Genomic DNA, 21,851 nt, shown 5'->3' on the forward strand with positions numbered 1-21,851 from the left:
GTTGCTGCATCAGATGGTACACTGAGAGGCCCACGACCACGAGAAAGGCAGCCCGTGGAGCGGACGTCACAGTATGTGACACTCCGCGTCTTACGACTGCCAGCAGCCGTCTCCGGCGGGGACCCAATAACTATTTCAAATGCCTGCGCATTCAAACTCATACGAGCTCTCGATGGTACACGACAGAGTTAAGACCTTTAGTAGATACCTTCAGAACTACATATTGATTTCCCGTGGGCCCTGCACGGAACCGAGCGTTCGCAATGGGTGACGTCACTAGTTCGTTGCGGGGCCCGTATTTCTCGTGGGCACTGGTACACTGGAAGGGGCCGAAATCTCAACAGCAACCTGCATGTGTAGTGCGACTGGAGTGGTGGCGTGAGAACACAGCAGTAAAATGAGCCAGCAAATAAGCACAGCTGCCGGCCTCGAGACGAATCCGTATTGCCAGACAACTCGGCGCTGGCTAAGACTGCAGGCCGGCGGCCGCCTTCTGCGTGACTCACACGACGCAATAACGAGAAGTTCTGCGAAGCGCCCTGGCCGCCGAGATTCCAGGCCACGTGCCGCGCCGCAGAGCGGCGTTCTGTCTGTCTTTCGACCACAATATTATTGCACCTGGGGATAAGAAAGCTTAGGTCGGGATATAATGAGTTTTTATCGCGATATTTCACGATGACACGTTGAACCACTTGGTAGTACACGCACGACTATCCTGAATGCACTCTGCGATGCGTTTTCCTTAGTCATCGTTGTACATGTTTACTGTAACTTCACCACGTATGTTTCCAATAACGCCTCCAGGAGGCCAAGTCCAATAATATTGTGTTCGGATAGCACATTTTTGTCGCGGCGCAACCAGTGTGATAGGGACAGGAGCTTTGGCCCTTTTCACTGCATTATCCATTAAGTCACGAGCAAAATGCCCCAAGTTTGCTTCACCTGCGTGCATGTTTGTGTAATAATTTAGATCTACTGGTCAACCGTGAGGCAATAATTATCACAGTTCTAAGCAGGCCACCTTGCTTCCACGTTGTTGGGTTCAGTGCAAATACTGTTTTAGTGCAGCTCTCCACGTTAATATTTGTACAGTAAGTCGCTGCATACGGTGACATAAATCTCGGATTAACACTACAGGGCGAAGTCTGGCTAAATATCTACAGCAGATGACAGAAGGAGAGTAATAAACTATATGTATTTAGTGAACGAAGCCTACATGAGCACATCGTAAAACAGTTTTATTTCTAAACTGAACGACTCACTTTATTCAAATAACTGAAATTCAGGTTCGAATCCTGCCTCGGGCACGGATGTGTGTGATGTCCCTAGGTTAGTTAGGTTTAAGTAGTTCTGAGTTCTAGGTGAATTATGACCTCAGATGTTAAGTCCCATAGTGCTCAGAGCCATCTGAACCATTTTTTCCTGTGTCGAGTCGCGGCCAGCATGGAGCTTTTCGCACGATTCCACAACGGTGGTTATCGACAGATATGCTTCCCCATATAAATTATTCATTCTCCGATAAAGGTCTACTGGTGTTTGTGTTCCGGCAGCTGAGAAGAGGATAACAGCACAATAGTCCCATTTGGACGCGTTTGGCAAGAACGTCGCCATAGTTCACATTTCCGCGTTTAGCGCACGCACGTCGGAAGTCACGAATGCCATATGATCCCTTGTCTACATGTCGGTCCTTAAAGACCATCATCGGAATCGCGCTAGTTGCATTTACGCTGCAGCGAAGCCCTCAAACTGAAACTTTTCGATCGCCCCTCATAATAATGATGCCATGCGGTCGCAGGCGCCTTGCCACAGTTCGCGCGGCTCCCTCCGTTGGAGGTTCGAGTCGTCCCTCGGGCATGTGTGTGTGTGTGTGTGTGTGTGTGTGTGTGTGTTTTGTCCTTCGCGTAAGTTAGATTAAGTAGTGTGTAAGTCTAAGGAGCGATGACCTTAGCAGTCGGTCCCACAGAACTTACCACAAAAATAATATGACGCAGCCGTTATGTGAGGGTAAATTGGAACCTAAGGCGAGATACGCCTATTATTTAGGATCAGATCCACGAGTCATTACTTAGCATTGTTGAATTAGTGTGGTAGGAAGCTGCAATGCGCCCTCTGACTTGCTGTTCTTTTCACCGCGGGGCAAGGCAAAAGCACTGCTCAGTGTTCATGCTGCGCTTCGCAACGCCGCAGTGCGCACCATCCTTTATACAAAGCTTTCTCACTTCTCTAAGTTTCATTTCTTCACTCACCTCTAATAATAATAATAATAATAATCCCTAACGAAACATATGCCACTGACTAATACACGCAGACGTGGAAAAATTGGAATATTTATCACTGAGGAAAAAATACTCTGCCTGCAAAAAATTAATCTCGCAGTCGTGATAGAAACGCAAGTTCGGACCTAACTAATACGTAGTTGGGCACGTAATATGGAGTTACAGCTAAAAAATTGGGACCTTATTAAGAGCTTGGTATCACAGGAAAAATGTGTGTGTGTGTGTGTGTGTGTGTGTGTGTGTGTGTGTGTGTGTGTGTCACGGTAAACGGAAAGCACTCTAGCCTCGTGGGTGGTACAAACAGATGGCTTCTGCGAGTGACCACGTCATTCTGCCCGCTTCCATTTACAGTAATAAGTTATAAAAATTCATATGGAGAGCGTACGAGGTTGAGAGCAGAGGGGTGTGGGAGGGGGGGGGGGGGTGGAGGCTGAGGGGGGTCGGCGGTCAACCGGAACAGCGGCTACTCTGGCTGGGACGGAATGTGTTATTAAGAGACTGCGGCGAAAAACCGCGGAAAATTCCAATAATCCCGGTAAGAAACGAGTGGCCGCAAAAAAAAGCGCGCCGCGTGTGTGAGCGGTTAATGACGGGGGTCCGGCATATTGCGAAAGTTGGCCCGCAGCGCTGGCCCGGCCGCGGCCGGCGTTATTAGTCTGAGGCGGCGTCGACGCCTGCGTCGGCGGGGCTGCCCCCCTGGGACTGCAATATACCTCGCACGTGCGCCTAGCGCCGCTACACGGCCTCCCGGGAAGCCCCTGCATAAGGCCCGGCCGTGTTATAATAGTAATCTCGGCGTTAGCGCAGCCGAAATAACGGAGACGTCGCACCGAGAGGCAACAATTTTCCCAGAGTTCCTCGCAATGGAAGACTGTCTCCTGTGGGGGTACCATACGATAAAGATCTTTTCGCATATCCTGGTGGAAGATCTCACTGAGAACTACATACAACGTTTTTGGTGCATTCAGATACATGCCAACAGTCCTCGTACATTCTGAAAATACTGCGCCATTTCGAACCGCTTTGCAACGTTATGCCTAGTTATTTATTTAAGCGACACGATTGTTTGAAGCAGCCAGGACCGTTGCTAAGTGTACCGCCCTAGGCGAGAACTGAAAAATGGCGCCCACCCCCCCTTCTTTTACTACCGTCGATCTCCCTATTGTTACCCACCCCCACCGTAACCATTAACATCCAACAGCACAACATTGAAAATCTCCTGTTACCCTTGTAATCATTAAACTAAGGTGACCAGACGTCTTCAATGTCTGGGTACAGTCCTCATTTTCTCTGCTTTATCCTTGATTTCTTTAAAACTGACTGAGGACAACAAATGCCCTCAATTTCTTATTTTTTGTCCTCAGTTTTTCAAATTTCCCAAAATAATTGAAACAGGAACAATGAGGAGAACATTTTAAACTAGATCTCAACTGAACATACCAGTGCAACCAAATTTGGCATCAATTACTTATTTTATTTGATTACAAGAAAATGGATTAATAACAGTATGGAACTATTTCCTGGTGCGAATGAATCTTTCCTTGAGTTCTACACTGACGGGAGACAAGCCAAGCGTCAAGCTACGTTGTCTGGATAATGTGGTGGCATTTCGTTTCTGTTTTAACAGTCATATTTTTAGAATGAGGAATAAATATAATCTTTTTCGTCATCCACTTTCTTGCGATTAAATAAACACTACTGTCGGCTTGTTCGCATTTTCTGTTCAGAGCTCTGTAATTTTTATTAGCCAGTGGCGTAGCGGTGTAAGTCATTTCTACATGGTACTCAGTAGCGGCTGCTTTAGTTTTGAGGTATGTAGAGGCAATGTATTTGCTTCCGTGTCAAAGCAAGTAAACACTCATTATGTAACTGTTCCTTATGCTTTCAAAAACAGTTCGGCGTTTCAATTTTTCCTCTTTTTATTTTTTCTCCTCATTCGCTCTATTTCTCGCTGTTAGAAAAAAATGGTTCAAATGGTTCTGAGCACTATGGGACTTAACATCGGAGGTCATCAGTCCCCTAGAACTTAGAACTACTTAAACCTAACTAACCTAAGGACATCACGCACATCCATGCCCTAGGCATGATTCGAACCTGCGACCGTAGCGGTCCCGCGGTTCCAGACTGAAGCGCCTAGGACCACCGCGGCCGCGCTCACTGTTAGATCTGAGATTAATTTTTTCTGCCCTTTGTCGCCCCTAAAATTTTGCCGCCTTGGCGGCCGCCTGATCTTGCATAATGGTAGAAACGTCCCTGCAAGCAGCACACAACCAATGCTGCAATTGAACACTATAGGATTGTTTTTTCCTGCTCATCTGCATTTGTACATTTAGCAAGCTGCCATTCGAAATTTTGTCCGAGTCGTGTGGTACGCTCCTGCAGTCACTCAACGGCAACAACTTCCGTCATCACCGTGTCCTCAGTGAACAGGTTTTGTTTTCGAGAAAGCAATCAGGTCATGAATGAACGTTGCTTGCCAACCAGTCTGTGTGTGAATTACTGAATACGGAAATGCTCTGTCTGCTGATTTTCAGAACATCAATTTCTGTACAAACGGTGCTGTAATTTGGATTTTACGCGTATTTTTGTAAGTCAGTAGCGTACCCGGCAATGTTTCTCAATTGCTGAATATGTATAGGAATTGCACACACATCCTAACTTCCTTGGTCTCCCTCCCTCCCCCCATTTTCTCATCCCCCTTCTCTCTCTGTACATCTCCTCCTGCCCTCATCCCTCTGTGTAAAACCTTCTCCTCCCTCTCCATGTCCATTTCTTTCTGAATTTTCAGTAGAGTATCCAGGAAAAATCTCAAATAATTTCGTCAATATCTTTTCGAGAGTTTTGATAGTAACGTTTCCCCTTTATATATTACACATATATTTAGATACGTAATATATTACAAAAATGAATAACCTATGTTCGTCCCCATGTTCGTTATAGTATCGTGTAAGCATTTGAAGTACATCGGTCAATAACTTTTCTAAATTTGTGGAAACTACGCTTCCCATTAATATGTTACATATTACAAAAATATATAGCTTATGTCCGCCCGGACGTTTATTAGAGTGTAGTGTAAAAATTTGCAGTAAATCAGCGAAGAACGTTTCGAGATTTTCTGTAACAACATTTCCCCTTTATACATTACTTATCTATTTCTGTATTGTATAAATAACTCAAATCAATTTTTTTGTTGTATAAATGTGTGACAGCAGAACCGTCAGACTAAGCATTTTTTTCATACCAAAAATACAACTACCATCTACAATTACGAACACAAAAAATTAACCAAATCGGTCAAGCTGTTCTCAGGTGATCTTTCATACATGCCGCAACTGATTTTTTTTTTATTTACATAGATGTGTACATACTGACCACTTGATTATGTCCATTGAGACCAAAATCAACTGATGGTGGTAGACGTACGCTGCTGCTTCTACCCCTCTCTCCGACCTAATTATCGACTGCAAATTTCATTCAAGATAATCAGAATTATTTAATTGGACAGTAGAGTTCACGTATAGGTAAACGGGGGAAGGTTAAGAACTGTGACCGTGTGCCTGCTATGTCTATACTATGCGCGTGTTTCGATTAAAATATAGTTTGATTATTATTTATTGCATTTCAGATACTCAACATACGACAAGGGTCCATATTCAGTAACTCAAACGAACACATACGTGAATATAATCTGTTTATTTGACGAGCATTTGAACCGTAACACACGAATGCTGAAGATTAGGTGGATAAATTGTTTAACTAACGAAGGGATGGAGAATCAGACTGGGCAAACCAGAGTTTTGTAGCTCAACTGGACTAAAAGAAGCGATAGACTAAAAAGCCATTATCCTGTACTTAAGTTTCTTCTGTAATAGTCTCTGCCAGAAGTAATAATTGTATTCTCTTTCGCTGAAATAGAACAGAGCAGGGAAAAATTTTCTCTTTTTTTCGTGTAACAGCGCCAGCTCCGACACACTTACTTTGTCTTTCTCCGGTTGTCTGTCGTAGCAACAGATATGCTGTGTAGCTTGCGCTGAAATTACATACTTTGCTCGCTTCCAGTAATTAAATGTGGTATCTGTTTAGAACTATTGTAATTATTTTAAGTTTACGTACTTCCAGTGTGGGTAACTACATGAGTTTTAGCTGTTGCATAATTTGTTATCGACACGATCCAGAGAAGTCGACACATCATTGTGGAGAGACGAATAAACTGAATGGATATTGCGTTCAGTCAATTTGTCTTTGCTCATAGCAATCAGCATGAGATTAAAGGCAGATCTTGTTAATGTATCTTGCATTCCTTTTATGCAAGAAACGTGCTAATGACTAGATCATTCGTCTCCGAACAATGATGTTGTCCAGTTCATATTCGCAACTGCGAATTCATTACATACATATATTTCTTACTGGCACACATGTCCTAAGGAACAGTGCATCGTGCTTCTGACGGATGGCCTAATGGTAGGGCAACCATTCGCGATAACCTCGAAATCTGGGATCGAGTCCCTGTCCGACACGATTTTCATTGTCGTCATTCCATTATACAGCTGATGGTAGTCCATATTCGCAACTGCGAATACATGTCACGTAGCGCAGAAGATACGTTGATATGAAGAGACTTAACACAGGATACTCTAGTGCGGAGAGCATCAAATCAATCTTCTGACTGTGTAGTACTTCCAGGCAGCTGCAAGTTTGTGTAATTTTGATAGCAATTGCTTTGGATACCCTCTTTAAAGATGAGCACGTCACGTCTGTAAGATAACGGAGAACGGCCTGCGAGAGGTTCCTCGCGTCCAGCAAAGGCCATGGGGGCAGCATGACGTCATGCCGTGGCTAACAGAACGGACAAGGCGACAGCTGCGTGGACCAGCGCCACACCAAGTTCTTTGTTTCATCCTAACGACGGCTCGTCGATAGCCACACAGCACTGCTTCAGCTGGACACGGAATCTGCAGTTGTGTCGTACAAGGAAGCAGTCCCGCGTTCTCCTGAATGATTCACTTTAAAGGTTCAATAGGGACGCTAAGTTTATTTTCTCCCAAGTAAATAAATTACGTATGAGTAAAAAATTGGTGTGAGCAAAGCACTAATATGCTTCCACATTTCAGTCTTTTAAGTATACAGCTGGACTTCATCGCAGCAATAAAAATAAGAGTTAAACGTCTTGTCGATGACGAGGCCATTATAGATGGAGGCAAGTTTCGGCTTGCTTGAGGCCGTCCTCACGGGACGAGGAAGCTAACGTTGACGTGGACCGAAATCCAACGCCACACGAGACAGTGCAGTCGGCACAAGTGACGAGCTGGTTAACTTGATTAGCGCTCTCCAGGGACAGCTGTCGGCTTTATTGGGCTCGCAAGCCACAGAGTTTCTTTACGAAAACGCACGTGCGTAAACTCTGTTAGCAATTGTCGAAGAACAGCGGAGAAAATCGCAAAGTAGATTCAGGACTCGTCCATGGCTTGAACAACGAAATGCTGGTAGAGGCATATTAAACAATGCTCTACAACGATCTCATACATACTAGTCGAAGTTTCCATTAACTCAACTGCATTTGCATCCCATTTGCGGTTTTCAGTCGAATATAGGTAATGTATAGTGTGTAATACCAGTGTGTGCATTATAATATCCATATTCTAGATGTTGCATTCACCAATTCTCTGAAATAACGTACAGTGATCAGCGAGAACACTGTGACCAACGACCTGCTACCGTTAACTCGACCAGCCGATAGCAGCGTCATACAGCGAGGAATGACACACGCACGGTGCATGTAGTATCAGTGAGCATGCTGTCCGCGTGTAGAAAGGGGAAGGCGCCCGATCTACCTGAGTTTGGCCAAGCGCAGATCGTGATGGTTCAGGGGCTCGGCACAAGTGTTCGAGGAGTGTCTTCAACACGTGGTGAAACCAAGGTGAAACTACGTCGAGACGTCGGGTGGCCACCACTCATAACAGATGTCGGACGTCGTGGACTGTACACATTGGCAAAATAGAACAGGCGGAGAACTGTAACGGAACTAACATCAGAATTTAATGCTGGGCAGAGAACAAGTGTGTGTGAACACACAGTGCACCGAGCATTCCTAACGATGGGCCTCCGCAGCCGACGACCCATGCGTGTGCCAATGTTAACACCACGATATACGACGCGCATTCAAGTTCTAAGGCCTCCGATTTTTTTTCTCCGGACTGGAAAGAGATATAAACATGCGCATTGTTTTAAAATGAGGCCGCGTTCATTGTCAATACGTCCCAGAGATGGCAGCACCGTACGGCAGATGGAATTTTACCGCCAGCGGCGAGAATGAGAACTGTTTCAAATACTTAAAATGGCGACGTTTTCCTTACTTGAACATCGTGCAATCATTCGTTTTCTGAATTTGCGTGGTGTGAAACCAATTGAAATTCACCGACAGTTGAAGGAGACATGTGGTGATGGAGTTATGGATGTGTCGAAAGTGCGTTCGTGGGTGCGACAGTTTAATGAAGGCAGAACATCGTGTGACAACAAACCGAAACAACCTCGGGCTCGCACAAGCCGGTCTGACGACATGATCGAGAAAGTGGAGAGAACTGTTTTGGGGGATCGCCGAATGACTGTTGAACAGATCGCCTCCAGAATTGGCATGTCTGTCGGTTCTGTGTACACAATCCTGCATGACGACCTGAAAATGCGAAAAGTGTCATCCAGGTGGGTGCCACGAATGCTGACAGATGACCACATGGCTGCCCGTGTGACATGTTGCCAAGCAATGTTGACGCGCAACGAGAGCATGAATGGGACTTTGGCGCTTTGTTTCTGGATTGAAAAATGGCATCCACGTCTCATCCATTGTCACAACCGACGAAAAGAGTCAGCTCAATGGAAGCACACAGATTCACCGCCACCAAAAAAATTTCGGGTAACCGCCAGTGCTGAAAAAATGATGGTGTCCATGTTCTGGGACAGCGAGGGCGTAATCCTTACCCATTGCGTTCCAAAGGGCACTACGGTAGCAGGTGCATCCTACGAAAATGTTTTGAAGAACAAATTCCTTCTTGTACTGCAACAAAAACGTCCGGGAAGGGCTGCGCGTGTGCTGTTTCACCAAGACAACGCACCCGCACATAGAGCTAACGTTACGCAACAGTTTCTTCGTGATAACAACTTTGAAGTGATTCCTCATGCTCCCTACTCACCTGACCTGGCTCCTAGTGACTTTTGGCTTTTTCTAACAATGAAAGACACTCTCCGTGGCCGCACATTCACCAGCCGTGCTGCTAATGCCTCAGCGATTTTCCAGTGGTCAAAACAGACTCCTAAAGAAGCCTTCGCCGCTGCCATGGAATCCTGGCGTCAGCGTTGTGAAAAATGTGTACGTCTGCAGGGCGATTACGTCGAGAAGTAACGCCAGTTTCATCGATTTCGGGTGAGTAGTTAATTAGAAAAAAAATCGGAGGCTTAGAACTTGATTACACCTCGTAGAAAACGACGTCTGAAATGGGCACGTGACCATCGGTACTAGACGTTGAGGCACTGGCAGACAGTTGCATGGACTGATGAATCCCGAAACCTTCATCATGCTGATGGGAGGGCGCGAATCTGTCGTATTCCAGAGGAGCATCTCTTTGTCACCTGTACTGTGGGACGGAGACAAGCTGGCGGCGGCTCCACAATGCTCTGGGGGAGCATTCGATGGGTCCAGCGCAGTTCGTGCAAGGCACCATGACTGCCAAGGAGCATCGTACACTGATTGCAGACCACGAAGATGATGATCATGTTTCCGGGCAGCAATGGGATTTTTCAGCAACATAACGCACCAAGTCCCAATGCTACAAGTGTGAAAGAGTGGTTCGCGGAACACAATGTGCTGTCAAACTAAAGTCCGAAAAAAATGTTAACTAAGTTTTGGAAACAGATGAAAATCGGATGGTGCAATGCCGGGACTGTGTGGATGATGATCTATGACAGTGGAGCCAAGTCGTCGGATAGTTGCAGATGTCACACCGATCGTGTGTGGTCTGGCATTGCCATGTTGAGGGAGAGAGTGCCCCAAGCGTGGAGGAACTTTTCGAATTCGGAACCCGATTACAGCACGCTGTTTCTCACGCGCCGGCATAGTTACATTACACACCGCCATTATACACGCTACAATTCAGAGCCCTCTAGCGACAGAGGGCTGCAAATACGTAAATATCAAGAACAAAGATGTAGGCATTACTTTTCAGCACGCCCTCGCGATCTGTATGCTACTGTTACACATTTAAAATCACGTAACAAAAATATTTCTTTGTTAGGCTTCATAGAGATAAGATTGCTCTTCCTGTTTCAACCAAAGTTTACAGAAGTGGAATGAGGGGGGGGGGGGGGAAAACGCACATGAGTGCATCACTACGATGTACTGTGGTCACGGCACGAGATGCCCGCTGTGACAGTGGCTGTAATGGCAGGTTTAAGGGGAACTTAACCGCAATGTTTAACTACGTACCTGTCTTTCTTAGGTTAACGTCAACGGGGGAAACCAGCTGTGGATGCCGGCCGCAGGGAAAATATCATGATCTGGCTAATGGTCCCCGGAGAAGAGTGTGGCCTGGCCTGCGTGTACTGTACAGCGCCATTGTGAAGCCAGAAGGCGGGCTCACCCACGCGCTCAGATACAGTAGTCAACGAACCGCCGGACACAGCAAAGTCAACCTGTCGGCGGCGAAAAGGCTTACGCGGTATCTGGTGTAGTTATGGAACTGTAGCTGCTGCAGGAACTCTTGAGGCTGTGGGGATGTAGGTTTTCAGCTGCGAAGTGTTGCTTTCATTTTGTAAAGTAGTGTATGTGATTTCAGGAATACAGCAGTATCGTAAATTCACCTCGGCAGTGGGAGGCGGGAAGGGAGCTGACACATCAGCAGGAGCTCGGATTTATGCATTTTGGTGACAACCAATCAAAAAGCGAAAATGTGTCGGCCGCAAGCGTGAAAAGCGAGTGAGGAGCGCTGCGAGGGGCGATAACGAGTAATCAACACGAATGGAGACGTCGGGAGTCCCTGCCTCGGGGAGCGGAGAGACGCAGTGTTCGCAATTGAAAGCAAACTGCTGAAGGCAACTCGCTGTAGTTTCTTTACCTTTTGGATACCACAGATTTGTAAGTTACAGCTAGTAGCTTCCAGAAGGGACGGGGATTTTAAGGGTAAGTTAAGCCTTACGTTTCTGTTATGTCTTTCTTTGCACGCTGGGTGGTTCTTAGTGGATACAGGTGCAAGGAACAGATGTCGTTCATGAACAGAAAATTCAGACATGAATTTATTCTACATCTAATGTATATAAAAAAAAAAACACGTAACTTTGTTGCTATATTGGCAGCTTCAGTTGCTAACAGCAGACTGAAAGCAGAAATACATACAGGTACAAAAGATTTATACATCTGTCACTCATCAACAGAATGTCTATTCAGAAAACGTCTAGCCCTGGCCACTTTAAAATCTGTAAATGTTATTCAACTGGCAAACACACAAAATAAGGCTCTGTGCATGAATGTACGAACTTAACACCACCCGCCGTTGGAGCTCCGGAGGGGGGACGCTTTCATCTCATTGGTAGCGGCGTAATCGTTCGTGGCAGCGCCCTCGTGCCGTGGTGGCGGCCTAACTTGCGACGGATGGCGGCCGATACCGCAATTTCAAACTACCTAAAAGTATGGAATTTCCTGAGAGAAATAATGGAGCTCCAATTAATTTACGCTGGCATGCTCTCCTTAGTAGGAAGTGTTTTTTCTCTTTAAGAGTTTATAGGTATTTTATGTTATCGCTGTTTTTCCTGTCCGTCGTAATCTTTGAATGGTGTGTACCAGAGAACGGGAGAAGAATCAGTCTAATTTTATTTATTGTTATTTTATTTATTGTTGTCAGTCTTCCGACGTTGATGTACTGCAATACTCCGATCCTACGAATGTATTTTGGGGCTTCGAGACAGTGAGAGGAGCCTGATCAGAGTTTAGAAAGTTACACTTGTCTCACGGGATTAACGTTTCACAGAGACTGGCGGCCCAATCAGTTTGTTAGATGTATAGGTGCATGGAATTTCAGGCAGTCGAAAAGGAATATCTCTATTTACGTATGTATATAAAGGGTAGTACATCACATCACGATAGACAAGGTGAGAGGAAACTGCATTGTGCGCAGGCGTGAAACGAATACCGAATATTTTGTGGAAAAGTGCAGCCGTCTCATGGTTGGCGTGTTAAATGCGAAGATGCTGGCTGTAGGGATGTGGTAAAGTGTGACTTTCTGGTATCTATGATTTTTACAGGGTGTTTCAAAAATGACCGGTATATTTGAAACGGCAATAAAAACTAAACGAGCAGCGATAGAAATACACCGTTTGTTGCAATATGCTTGGGACAACAGTACATTTTCAGGCGGACAAACTTTCGAAATTACAGTAGTTACAATTTTCAACAACAGATGGCGCTGCAAGTGATGTCAAAGATATAGAAGACAACGCAGTCTGTGGGTGCGCCATTCTGTACGTCGTCTTTCTGCTGTAAGCGTGTGCTGTTCACAACGTGCAAGTGTGCTGTAGACAACATGGTTTATTCCTTAGAACAGAGGATTTTTCTGGTGTTGGAATTCCACCGCCTAGAACACAGTGTTGTTGCAACAAGACGAACTTTTCAACGGAGGTTTAATGTAACCAAAGGACCGAAAAGCGGTGCAATAAAGGATCTGTTTGAAAAATTTCAACGGACTGGGAACGTGACGGATGAACGTGCTGGAAAGGAAGGGCGACCGCGTACGGCAACCACAGAGGGCAACTCGCAGCTAGTGCAGCAGGTGATCCAACAGCGGCCTCGGGTTTCCGTTCGCCGTGTTGCAGCTGCGGTCCAAATGACGCCAACGTCCACGTATCGTCTCATGCGCCAGAGTTTACACCTCTATCCATACAAAATTCAAACGCGGCAACCCCTCAGCGCCGCTACCATTGCTGCACGAGAGACATTCGCTAACGATATAGTGCACAGGATTGATGACGGCGATATGCATGTGGGCAGCATTTGGTTTACTGACGAAGCTTATTTTTACCTGGACGGCTTCGTCAATAAACAGAACTGGCGCATATGGGGAACCGAAAAGCCCCATGTTGCAGTCCCATCGTCCCTGCATCCTCAAAAAGTACTGGTCTGGGCCGCCATTTCTTCCAAAGGAATCATTGGCCCATTTTTCAGATCCGAAACGATTACTGCATCACGCTATCTGGACATCCTTCGTGAATTTGTGGCGGTACAAACTGCCTTAGACGACACTGCGAACACCTCGTGGTTTATGCAAGATGGTGCCCGGCCACATCGCACGGCCGACGTCTTTAATTTCCTGAATGAATATTTCGATGATCGTGTGATTGCTTTGGGCTATCCGAAACATACAGGAGGCGGCGTGGATTGGCCTCCCTATTCGCCAGACATGAACCCCTGTGACTTCTTTCTGTGGGGACACTTGAAAGACCAGGTGTACCGCCAGAATCCAGAAACAATTGAACAGCTGAAGCAGTACATCTCATCTGCACGTGAAGTCATTCCGCCAGACACGTTGTCAAAGGTTTCGGGTAATTTCATTCAGAGACTACGCCATATTATTGCTATGCATGGTGGATATGTGGAAAATATCGTACTATAGAGTTTCCCAGACCGCAGCGCCATCTGTTGTTGACAATTGTAACTACTGTAATTTCGAAAGTTTGTCTGCCTGAAAATGTACTGTTGTCCCAAGCATATTGCAACAAACGGTGTATTTCTATCGCTGCTCGTTTAGTTTTTATTGCCGTTTCAAATATACCGGTCATTTTTGAAACACCCTGTATAAACGCTGCTTTCCGGCAACCGATTTTGATTGCGGTTTGACACAGTTTACAATTGCATTTTACAAATTCTCATACTGTATCACTTCGCACTCCATCACCGTAGACGTTACAGTGCGATTAATCCTAAGTAGCAACCAACAGGCAGTGGCAAGTGTATCTGCTGACATTTCTGGCCAGGTAAACTGTGTCAGTGCAACAGAAGTGACATGTTCAGGCCTGTAATATGTGCGAATGGAGTATTTTTTAAATGTGCCATTGAAGTCATGAAGCGAGTTGAAAGGGATGATTGATAAATGTGAAATACACTGTGAGTGAATAGTGAAAATTCATTCTCTCCTTGCCCAAGCCGCGCCACAAGCCTAAATTTTCCGCCAAGTAGTTATTGATAAACACTTGCTTGTGACTTTGATGACAGAGCGAGTCAAACTGTGAGAATCCCAGATCTTGCAGTTGAGAGCTCACATCGCGAATAGTTTAGTGCAACACTTTAAGACACACGAGTTCACGAGATACACGCCATGATTCGTCAGAAGCGGCGTATTACCGTAGAAGCTTTAGCCAGGGAACTGAGTATCGGTGTGGTATCTGCTCATACCATTATCAGTGAGGTTCTCAAGTACTGTCTTTTATGTGCACGATGTGTGCCTAGATTGCTCACTGGAGAACGCAAGATGACGTTCTCAGAGGACGACGATTTTAAAGTGTGATGAGGTTAAAGGAGCGGTGCAGTCTAGGTTGCGAGCACCATCTAAAATAATATTTTTAAGAATCAGACTCAGTTGCGCAAATTTTCTGGTCTCTACCAGGTTTCGGCTAAATTAATCTAGCCTTCTTCAGAAGCATAAAACTACTGTGCCTTACTCTGGCATGTTATAGTAAACATTAAAATTAAAACCTATAGTACCGTGGCACCATGAATTCCGCGTGCAACGGTCAGTGCCAACGTAGTTGCCGCGGCCAACCGACTGCGTGGTGAAGACATGCCGGGGCTGGACTTCAGTTAAGTAGTTTTAGTTCGACATGGTGCCACGGTACTATAAGTTTTAATTTTAATGTGGACTGTGCCTTTCTCTAGGACGTTATAGTAATTTTATGCTTCTGAAGAAAGCTAGATTAATTTAGCCGAAACCTGGTAAAGACCAGAGAATTTGCGCAACTGAGGCTGATTCCTCAAAATATTAGTCTATCACAGTTGCTGACGGGGCTGCAATTAAAAAAAAACTTTCATTCGAATGGAATAGAAAAGTTGGTACAACGGTGTGAGGAGTGTATCGGAAGGAAGGGTAGTTACGTTGAAAAATGAGATCTTGATGGCATCTGTAGAGATAAGGACACGCTTCACAAGAAAATAGTTTGCTGTTATTTTTCGAATCACCCTCGTAGAAGTACGAACATCGGTCAGGAGGTGGCAAGTAACATAATGTTTAATGCTGCTTTCTGTTGCTACTCATTACTACTAGTTGCGACTGAAATTGCAGCCAGACACTATAAAGTTGTTACTGTCAACACTACGAATTCTCAACTACTGCGATTTGGAAGCGATGCCACCGCTTAGCCAGTAGCGTCGGCGCCAGCTGTTGGTACTCACCGAGCTGGACGTACATCTTGGGTCGGACGTTCTCCTGCCAGGGCGTGGCGCTGGCGGTGGGCGTCGCGAGGCAGAGCGCGGCTGCCACCAGGAGACACCGTCCGCCAGGCATCTCACATCGCCACCAGCCACGGGCTGCGGGCACACACAAACACACACACACCTGTAAGCACAGCACACGACTCAAACGAAGAACAAACATCAAATAAGGATGATGTTGCTGTCTACATCTACATCGATACTTCGCAAGCCAGCTTAAGGCGCGTGGCAGGAGGTGCTCCGTACCACTCGTGACGTATATATATATATATATATATATATATATATATATATATATATATATATATAGTGCCTACAGTGTCACGTCTTTCAGTGTCACACAAATTTTTATTTTTTAAAGGGGATCACTTAAGACTATTTCCACGGGTTCGCCCCTCAAATTTCTCCCTCATATCACAAAATCGTCGTCTGATGTAGTACAAACTGAAAAAATAAATTCCTTTTAAAGCACAGTTTCGTATATAATTTATATTCAAAACCTTACACCTGTGTCACAGAACAAATCCTACATCGAGAATACTTTACACAAGTTTAAGGGAAGAAATGCTTCCGATAATTATTACAGTATTTAAAGACCATCAAAATATGAACAGGCTGAAATGAACAAACAGTACATGAGACTATGTTAATCAATTCAACTGTAAAAAGCTAAGGAGCATATTATTAGCAAAATGAGAAATATGCAAAAGTGAAATACCAAAATGAGCACTTCTCAATTGGGAGTAAATCAAAACAATCAGAATGGCTGAAAGAGAGCACAAAAACATGAGCCATAAACGAATAAGAGCTAAGCAACTAAGCAAATAAGAGAATAGGCAAAAATGAGATGCCAACAAAATGAGAGCTGGCCGAACTCCGTAGGCACTTGTGTACGGTTGCGCTCCTGGCGGCACCTCGCGGCCCGCACGCAACACGCGCGCCTGCGATCGCAATGCACTCTTAGCGCTCGCGGCGGCGTCTAGCCGCCCGTACGCAAGTTGTGCGATTGCTGTCGCAGGTCGACCCTTAATCTATGATGTTACACACTACTAGTCATTTCCTTTCCTGTTCCACTAGCCAATAGAACAATGGAAAAACGACTGTCTGTATGTCTCTGTATGAGCCCTAATTTCTCGTATCTTATCTTCGTCGCCCTTACGCGCAGTTGGAGGCAGCAGAATCGTTCTACAGTCAACTTCAAATCCCGGTTCTCTAAATTTTATCAATAGTTTCCCTCGAAAAGAATGCCGCCTTCCCTCCGGGGATACCCACTTGAGTTCCCGAAGCATCTACGTAACTCTTGCGCGTTGTTCGAAGCTCCAGTAACAATTCTAGCAGCCCGCATCTGAACTGCTTCGATGTCTTCCTTTAACCCGACCTGGTATGGATCCCAAACACTCTAGCAGTACTCAAGAATAGGTCGTACCAGCGTCCTATTTGGGATCTTCTTTACAGGTGAACCACTCATTCTTAAAATTCTCTCAATAAACAAACTGTTCTCACATGCTCGTTACATTTCATACAGCTTTGTAACGATACGCCCAGATATTTAAACGACTTGACTCTGACAATAGAACACCACTAATGCTGTATCTGAACAGTAGAGATTTGTTTTTCCTATTCATCCACATTAATATTCATTTCTACATTTACAGCTAGCTATCATTCGTCTCACCAACCAGAAATTTTGTTTAATTCGTCTTGTATCCTCCTACAATACACCTCCTGTACACCAGAGCGTCATCAGCAAACAACTGCAGCCGGCTGCCCATCTTGTGCGCCAAATCATTTATGTATATAGAGAATAAAAGCGTACCTAGCACACTTCCCTGGAGCACTCCTGAAGATAACCTTGTCTCTAATGAACACTCGCCGTCGAGGACAACATACTGGGTTCTATAGCTTACGAAGTCTTCGAACCATCCAAACACATCTGTGAACCTATTCCGTGTGTTCGTACGTTTTTTGACAGTCTATAATGGACCACCGCGTCGAACCCTTTCCGGAAATCTAGAAATACGGAATCTGTCTGTTGCCCTCCACAGAGCATTCAGCATACTGTAAGTTCCATTATACTGACTCCTCACAGTTTATTAAGTGATTTGGATATCCACCTTTTGCTGTAATCTCCTACTTATATAAGAACCTCTTTCCTCATCTATCCAAAAATCAGCCGGACAGACTCCTAGTTTTTATGATACTATATTCTCCGAAAGTTAGCTATAACACATGGAAATTAATATACTTAAAATTATAAATGCTTCTACAACAATAAATTTTTTCTTGGGGTGGGGTGGGGTGGGGTGGGGTGGGCTGGGGGGGGGGGGGGGGAATTCAGAACTCCATAAACCTTCTCCCCACATCCTCATGGTTATCAGCGCCCTTGTTAAATATTAATGAAATGCTTAGGTCAGTGATAAAAAAAAGTCCTGCCTCGTAACAGACGCTGTTCCAAAACCAAAGGGCCGGCCGTTGTGCCCGCGCAGTTCTAGGCACTTCAGTCTGGAACCTCGCGACCGCTACGGTGGCAGGTTCGAATATTGCCTCGGGCATGGATGTGTGGGATGCCCTTACGTTAGTTAAGTTTAAGTAGTTCTAAGTTCTAGGAGACTGATGACCTCAGATGTTAAGTCCCATAGTGCTCAGAGCCATTTGAAAACCAAAGGGACGAGAGGAGGTTTGAGGAGGGAGAGGGGGGAGGACGAGGAGGAGGAGAGAGAGAGAGAGAGAGAGAGAGAGAGAGAGAGAGAGAGAGAGAGAGAGGGGGGGAGATTGGGGGGGGGTTATGGAGTCATGAATTATCTCTCCCTCCCACCAAAAAAATTATTTTTCTAGAAGCGTTTATAACTTAACATATTCCCAGGTATGATAGCTAACTTTCGGAGAATATAATACCGTAAAAACAAAGGGTCTGTTGGGCTCATTTTAGGATTGATGAGTGGTGAGGCTTTTACACGATTGGGAGATTACAGTAAAATATGGATATCCATATCGATTAATAAAATGTAAGAGGCTGTGTAATGAAACTTACTTTATGTTTGATGCTCCCAGTTGCGCAGGGTAAAAAGAGTTCAATAAACCAAGATGTGACACAAAGGTGTATTTTTCCGCCTACTTAATGTATGTAAACGATAATATCAGAAAACTGAAAGAAACCGGGTCCTTATAAACAAGAACAAATAAATTAACATACTACTACTGCTGAGGAAATTTTATACTGATGTTCGAAACTTACCGATGAATGTAACTTTCACATCCTGTGTCACTGCCAAATAACATAGCTCGGTGAAACTTGGACCATGCATACAAAGAGCTACTACAGTATAGTACAGAAGTTAACTGAAAGAAATACGCAATGAAATGAATAGAAATACACTTTAAATCAAAGACTGAAGTCACCGTAATTTATGACGGTCAGCTGGACATTACTTAACACGGGATAGTCATCGAGAAAACGGAAGGAGAAGGAAGTGTGGCGACCGTAGCCCAAGAGCTTGATATCGCTTACAACATTGTTTCATGTACATAGAGAGAGCGCCAAACCACAGGCTGTCCAAAGGAGAGGAATGGTCGACCACGGTCAACTACAGCAGCAGACGGCCGCTACAATGTGCAACAGGCAAGAAGGGACTCATGTCAAACAGCGCCTGCAACTGCAACGACGTTTAACGTAACTACAAGCCACACGATCCCATCCTCCACAGTGGAACGACCACTGCATGGGAGTAGTCTGTTTGCCGGATGATCAGTACACTGAGTGTTCCTTCGGCATCCGCACATCGGCGGGACCGTTTGAGATGGTGCCATGAGTATAGGGACTAAGCCAACGAGGAGTGGGACCGCGACCTCTGAGATGAGAGCAGATTCAGTCTGAGATGTGACGCTTCACATAACCTAAAATGCCAAGAGGTGGTTGTTGTTGTGGTCTTCAGTCCTGAGACTGGTTTGGTGCAGCTCTCCATGCTACTCTATCCTGTGCAAGCTTCTTCATCTCCCAGTACCTACTACAACCTACATCCTTCTGAATCTGCTTAGTGTATTCATCTCTTGGTCTCTCTCTCTACGATTTTTACCCTCCACGCTGCCCTCCAATACTACACTGGTGATCCCTTGATGCCTCAGAACATGTCCTACCAACCGATCCCTTCTTCTAGTCAAGTTGTGCCACAAACTCCTCTTCTCCCCAATTTTATTCAATACCTCCTCATTAGTTATGTGATCTACCCATCTAATCTTCAGCATTCTTCTGTAGCACCACATTTCGAAAGCTTCTATTCTCTTCTTGTCTTAACTATTTATCGTCCATGTTTCACTTCCATACATGGATACTCTCCATACAAATACTTTCAGAAACGACTTCCTGACACTTAAATCTATACTCGACGTTAACAAATTTCTTTTCTTCAGAAACGCTTTCCTTGCCATTGCCAGTCTACATTTTATATCCCCTATACTTCGACCATCATCAGTTATTTCACTCCCCAAATACCAAAGCTCATCTGTTACATTAAGTGTCTCACTTCCTAATGTAATTCCCTCAGCATCACCCGACTTAATTCGACTACATTCCATAATCCTCGTTTTGCTTTTGTTGATGTTCATCTTATACCCTCCTTTCAAGGCGCATCTAGGAACATTGTAGAACACGAGCGTTTTGGCGGTCCAAGTGTCCACGTTGTAGGGAGGCATGATGTTCCATGGACGTACTGATCTCCAAATCTTTGAACACGTTATACTTTAATGGCCAACGTTGTGACTCAATACTCCTCCTTCCTTCCTTATGTGCGTCTTTTCAGCGGTGCACTCAGTTTTCAATTTTTATGTATGACAATGCGCGACCGCTTCGAACAGCACTGTTGGAGCAGCTCCTGGAACGAGAGAACATTCGGCGAATGCACTGGCTGGCCCGTTGTCCCCGACGTCAACTCCATCGACCGCTGTGGGGTGCGTCGGGGAGCCGCGCTGTGGCACGTCCGCACGCACAATGACTATCGAGCAGCTGTCATCCGCGCTGGTGAAGCAATGGAACGTCCTACCACAACAGCGTGGGAGCACGTTGCAGGGCGTGCACTGCTGTCCGTGCTGACCACACACCCTATTAAGAGCCTTGTCCCGCCGTTTGTAATGCCCAAGGGACCATCTTAATTCGCGGTGACTTCACTGTAATTATTGTCTTTGAATAATAGTCTCATTTCTGTTCGTCTCATTGCGTACTTCTCAGTTACCTTCTGCACTGTACCTCAGCTATTCATTCTATGTATCTACATCTACATCGATACTCTACAAATCACATTTAAGTGCCTGACAGAGGGTTCATGGAACCAACTTCACAATTCTCTATTATTCCAATCTCGTATAGCGCGCGGAAAGAATGGACACCTGTATCTTTCCCTACGAGCTCTGATTTCCTCCCTATGTAGGTCGGTGTCAGCAACATATTTTCGCATTCGGAGGAGAAAGTTGATGATTGGAATTTCGTGAGAAGATTCCGTCGCAGCGAAAAATGCTTTTCTTTTAATGATTTCCAGCCCACATCCTGTATCATTTCTGTGACACTCTCTCCCATATTTCGCGATAATACAAAACGTGCTGCCTTTCTTTGAATTTTTTCGATGTACTCCGTCAGTCCTATGTATGGTAAAAGTTTCATCGCGCTATGTCACTTGGCAGTGACACATCTTGCGAAAGTTAATTCCGTGGTTAAGTTTTGCATACCAGCGTATTAATGGTAAATTCTGAAGTAAAGAGCAAAAATCAATCCATCTTTTAAACTTAATTGGAGAGGACCATATTTTTAAGGTAGGAGTAGGTACAACTAAGACAACGGCATTACATGGGTAATAACCATTACGAAATAAAACTAATTGAAGATCGCATTCTGGACCAAGTTATGCCCTTCAGTTACCTAGGGAACTATATAACTTTTAACGAACGTAAGGATATAGACGTCAGATGAGAAAGATATCAAAGTATATGTAGCACTGTAACGAGAAAAGGACAAAAATGAAATTGTATAAAGTGATGAATACAACTTTTCTACTGTATGACTGTGAATCTTGGATTATGAAGAGAAAAGATTCTAGCCGTGTTCAGGCGGCTCAAATGAAATTTTCACA

At 44.9% G+C, this 21,851-nt stretch overlaps 1 protein-coding gene across 2 annotated transcripts in view; it reads right to left on the reverse strand.

Annotated features, from left to right (window-relative positions):
- LOC124615370 (semaphorin-1A) overlaps positions 1-21,851 on the reverse strand; it is a 911,857-nt gene that overhangs the window by 744,233 nt on the left and 145,773 nt on the right. For both annotated transcript variants that reach the window (XM_047143193.1, XM_047143192.1), the window contains exon 2: positions 15,697-15,831. In XM_047143193.1, coding sequence (XP_046999149.1) covers positions 15,697-15,808 — 112 coding nt within the window. In that variant the 5' untranslated portion in view covers positions 15,809-15,831. The remainder of the gene's footprint in view (positions 1-15,696; positions 15,832-21,851) is intronic.

This window comes from Schistocerca americana, chromosome 5 (assembly GCF_021461395.2).
Source record: "Schistocerca americana isolate TAMUIC-IGC-003095 chromosome 5, iqSchAmer2.1, whole genome shotgun sequence".
Lineage (NCBI taxonomy): Eukaryota > Metazoa > Arthropoda > Insecta > Orthoptera > Acrididae > Schistocerca > Schistocerca americana.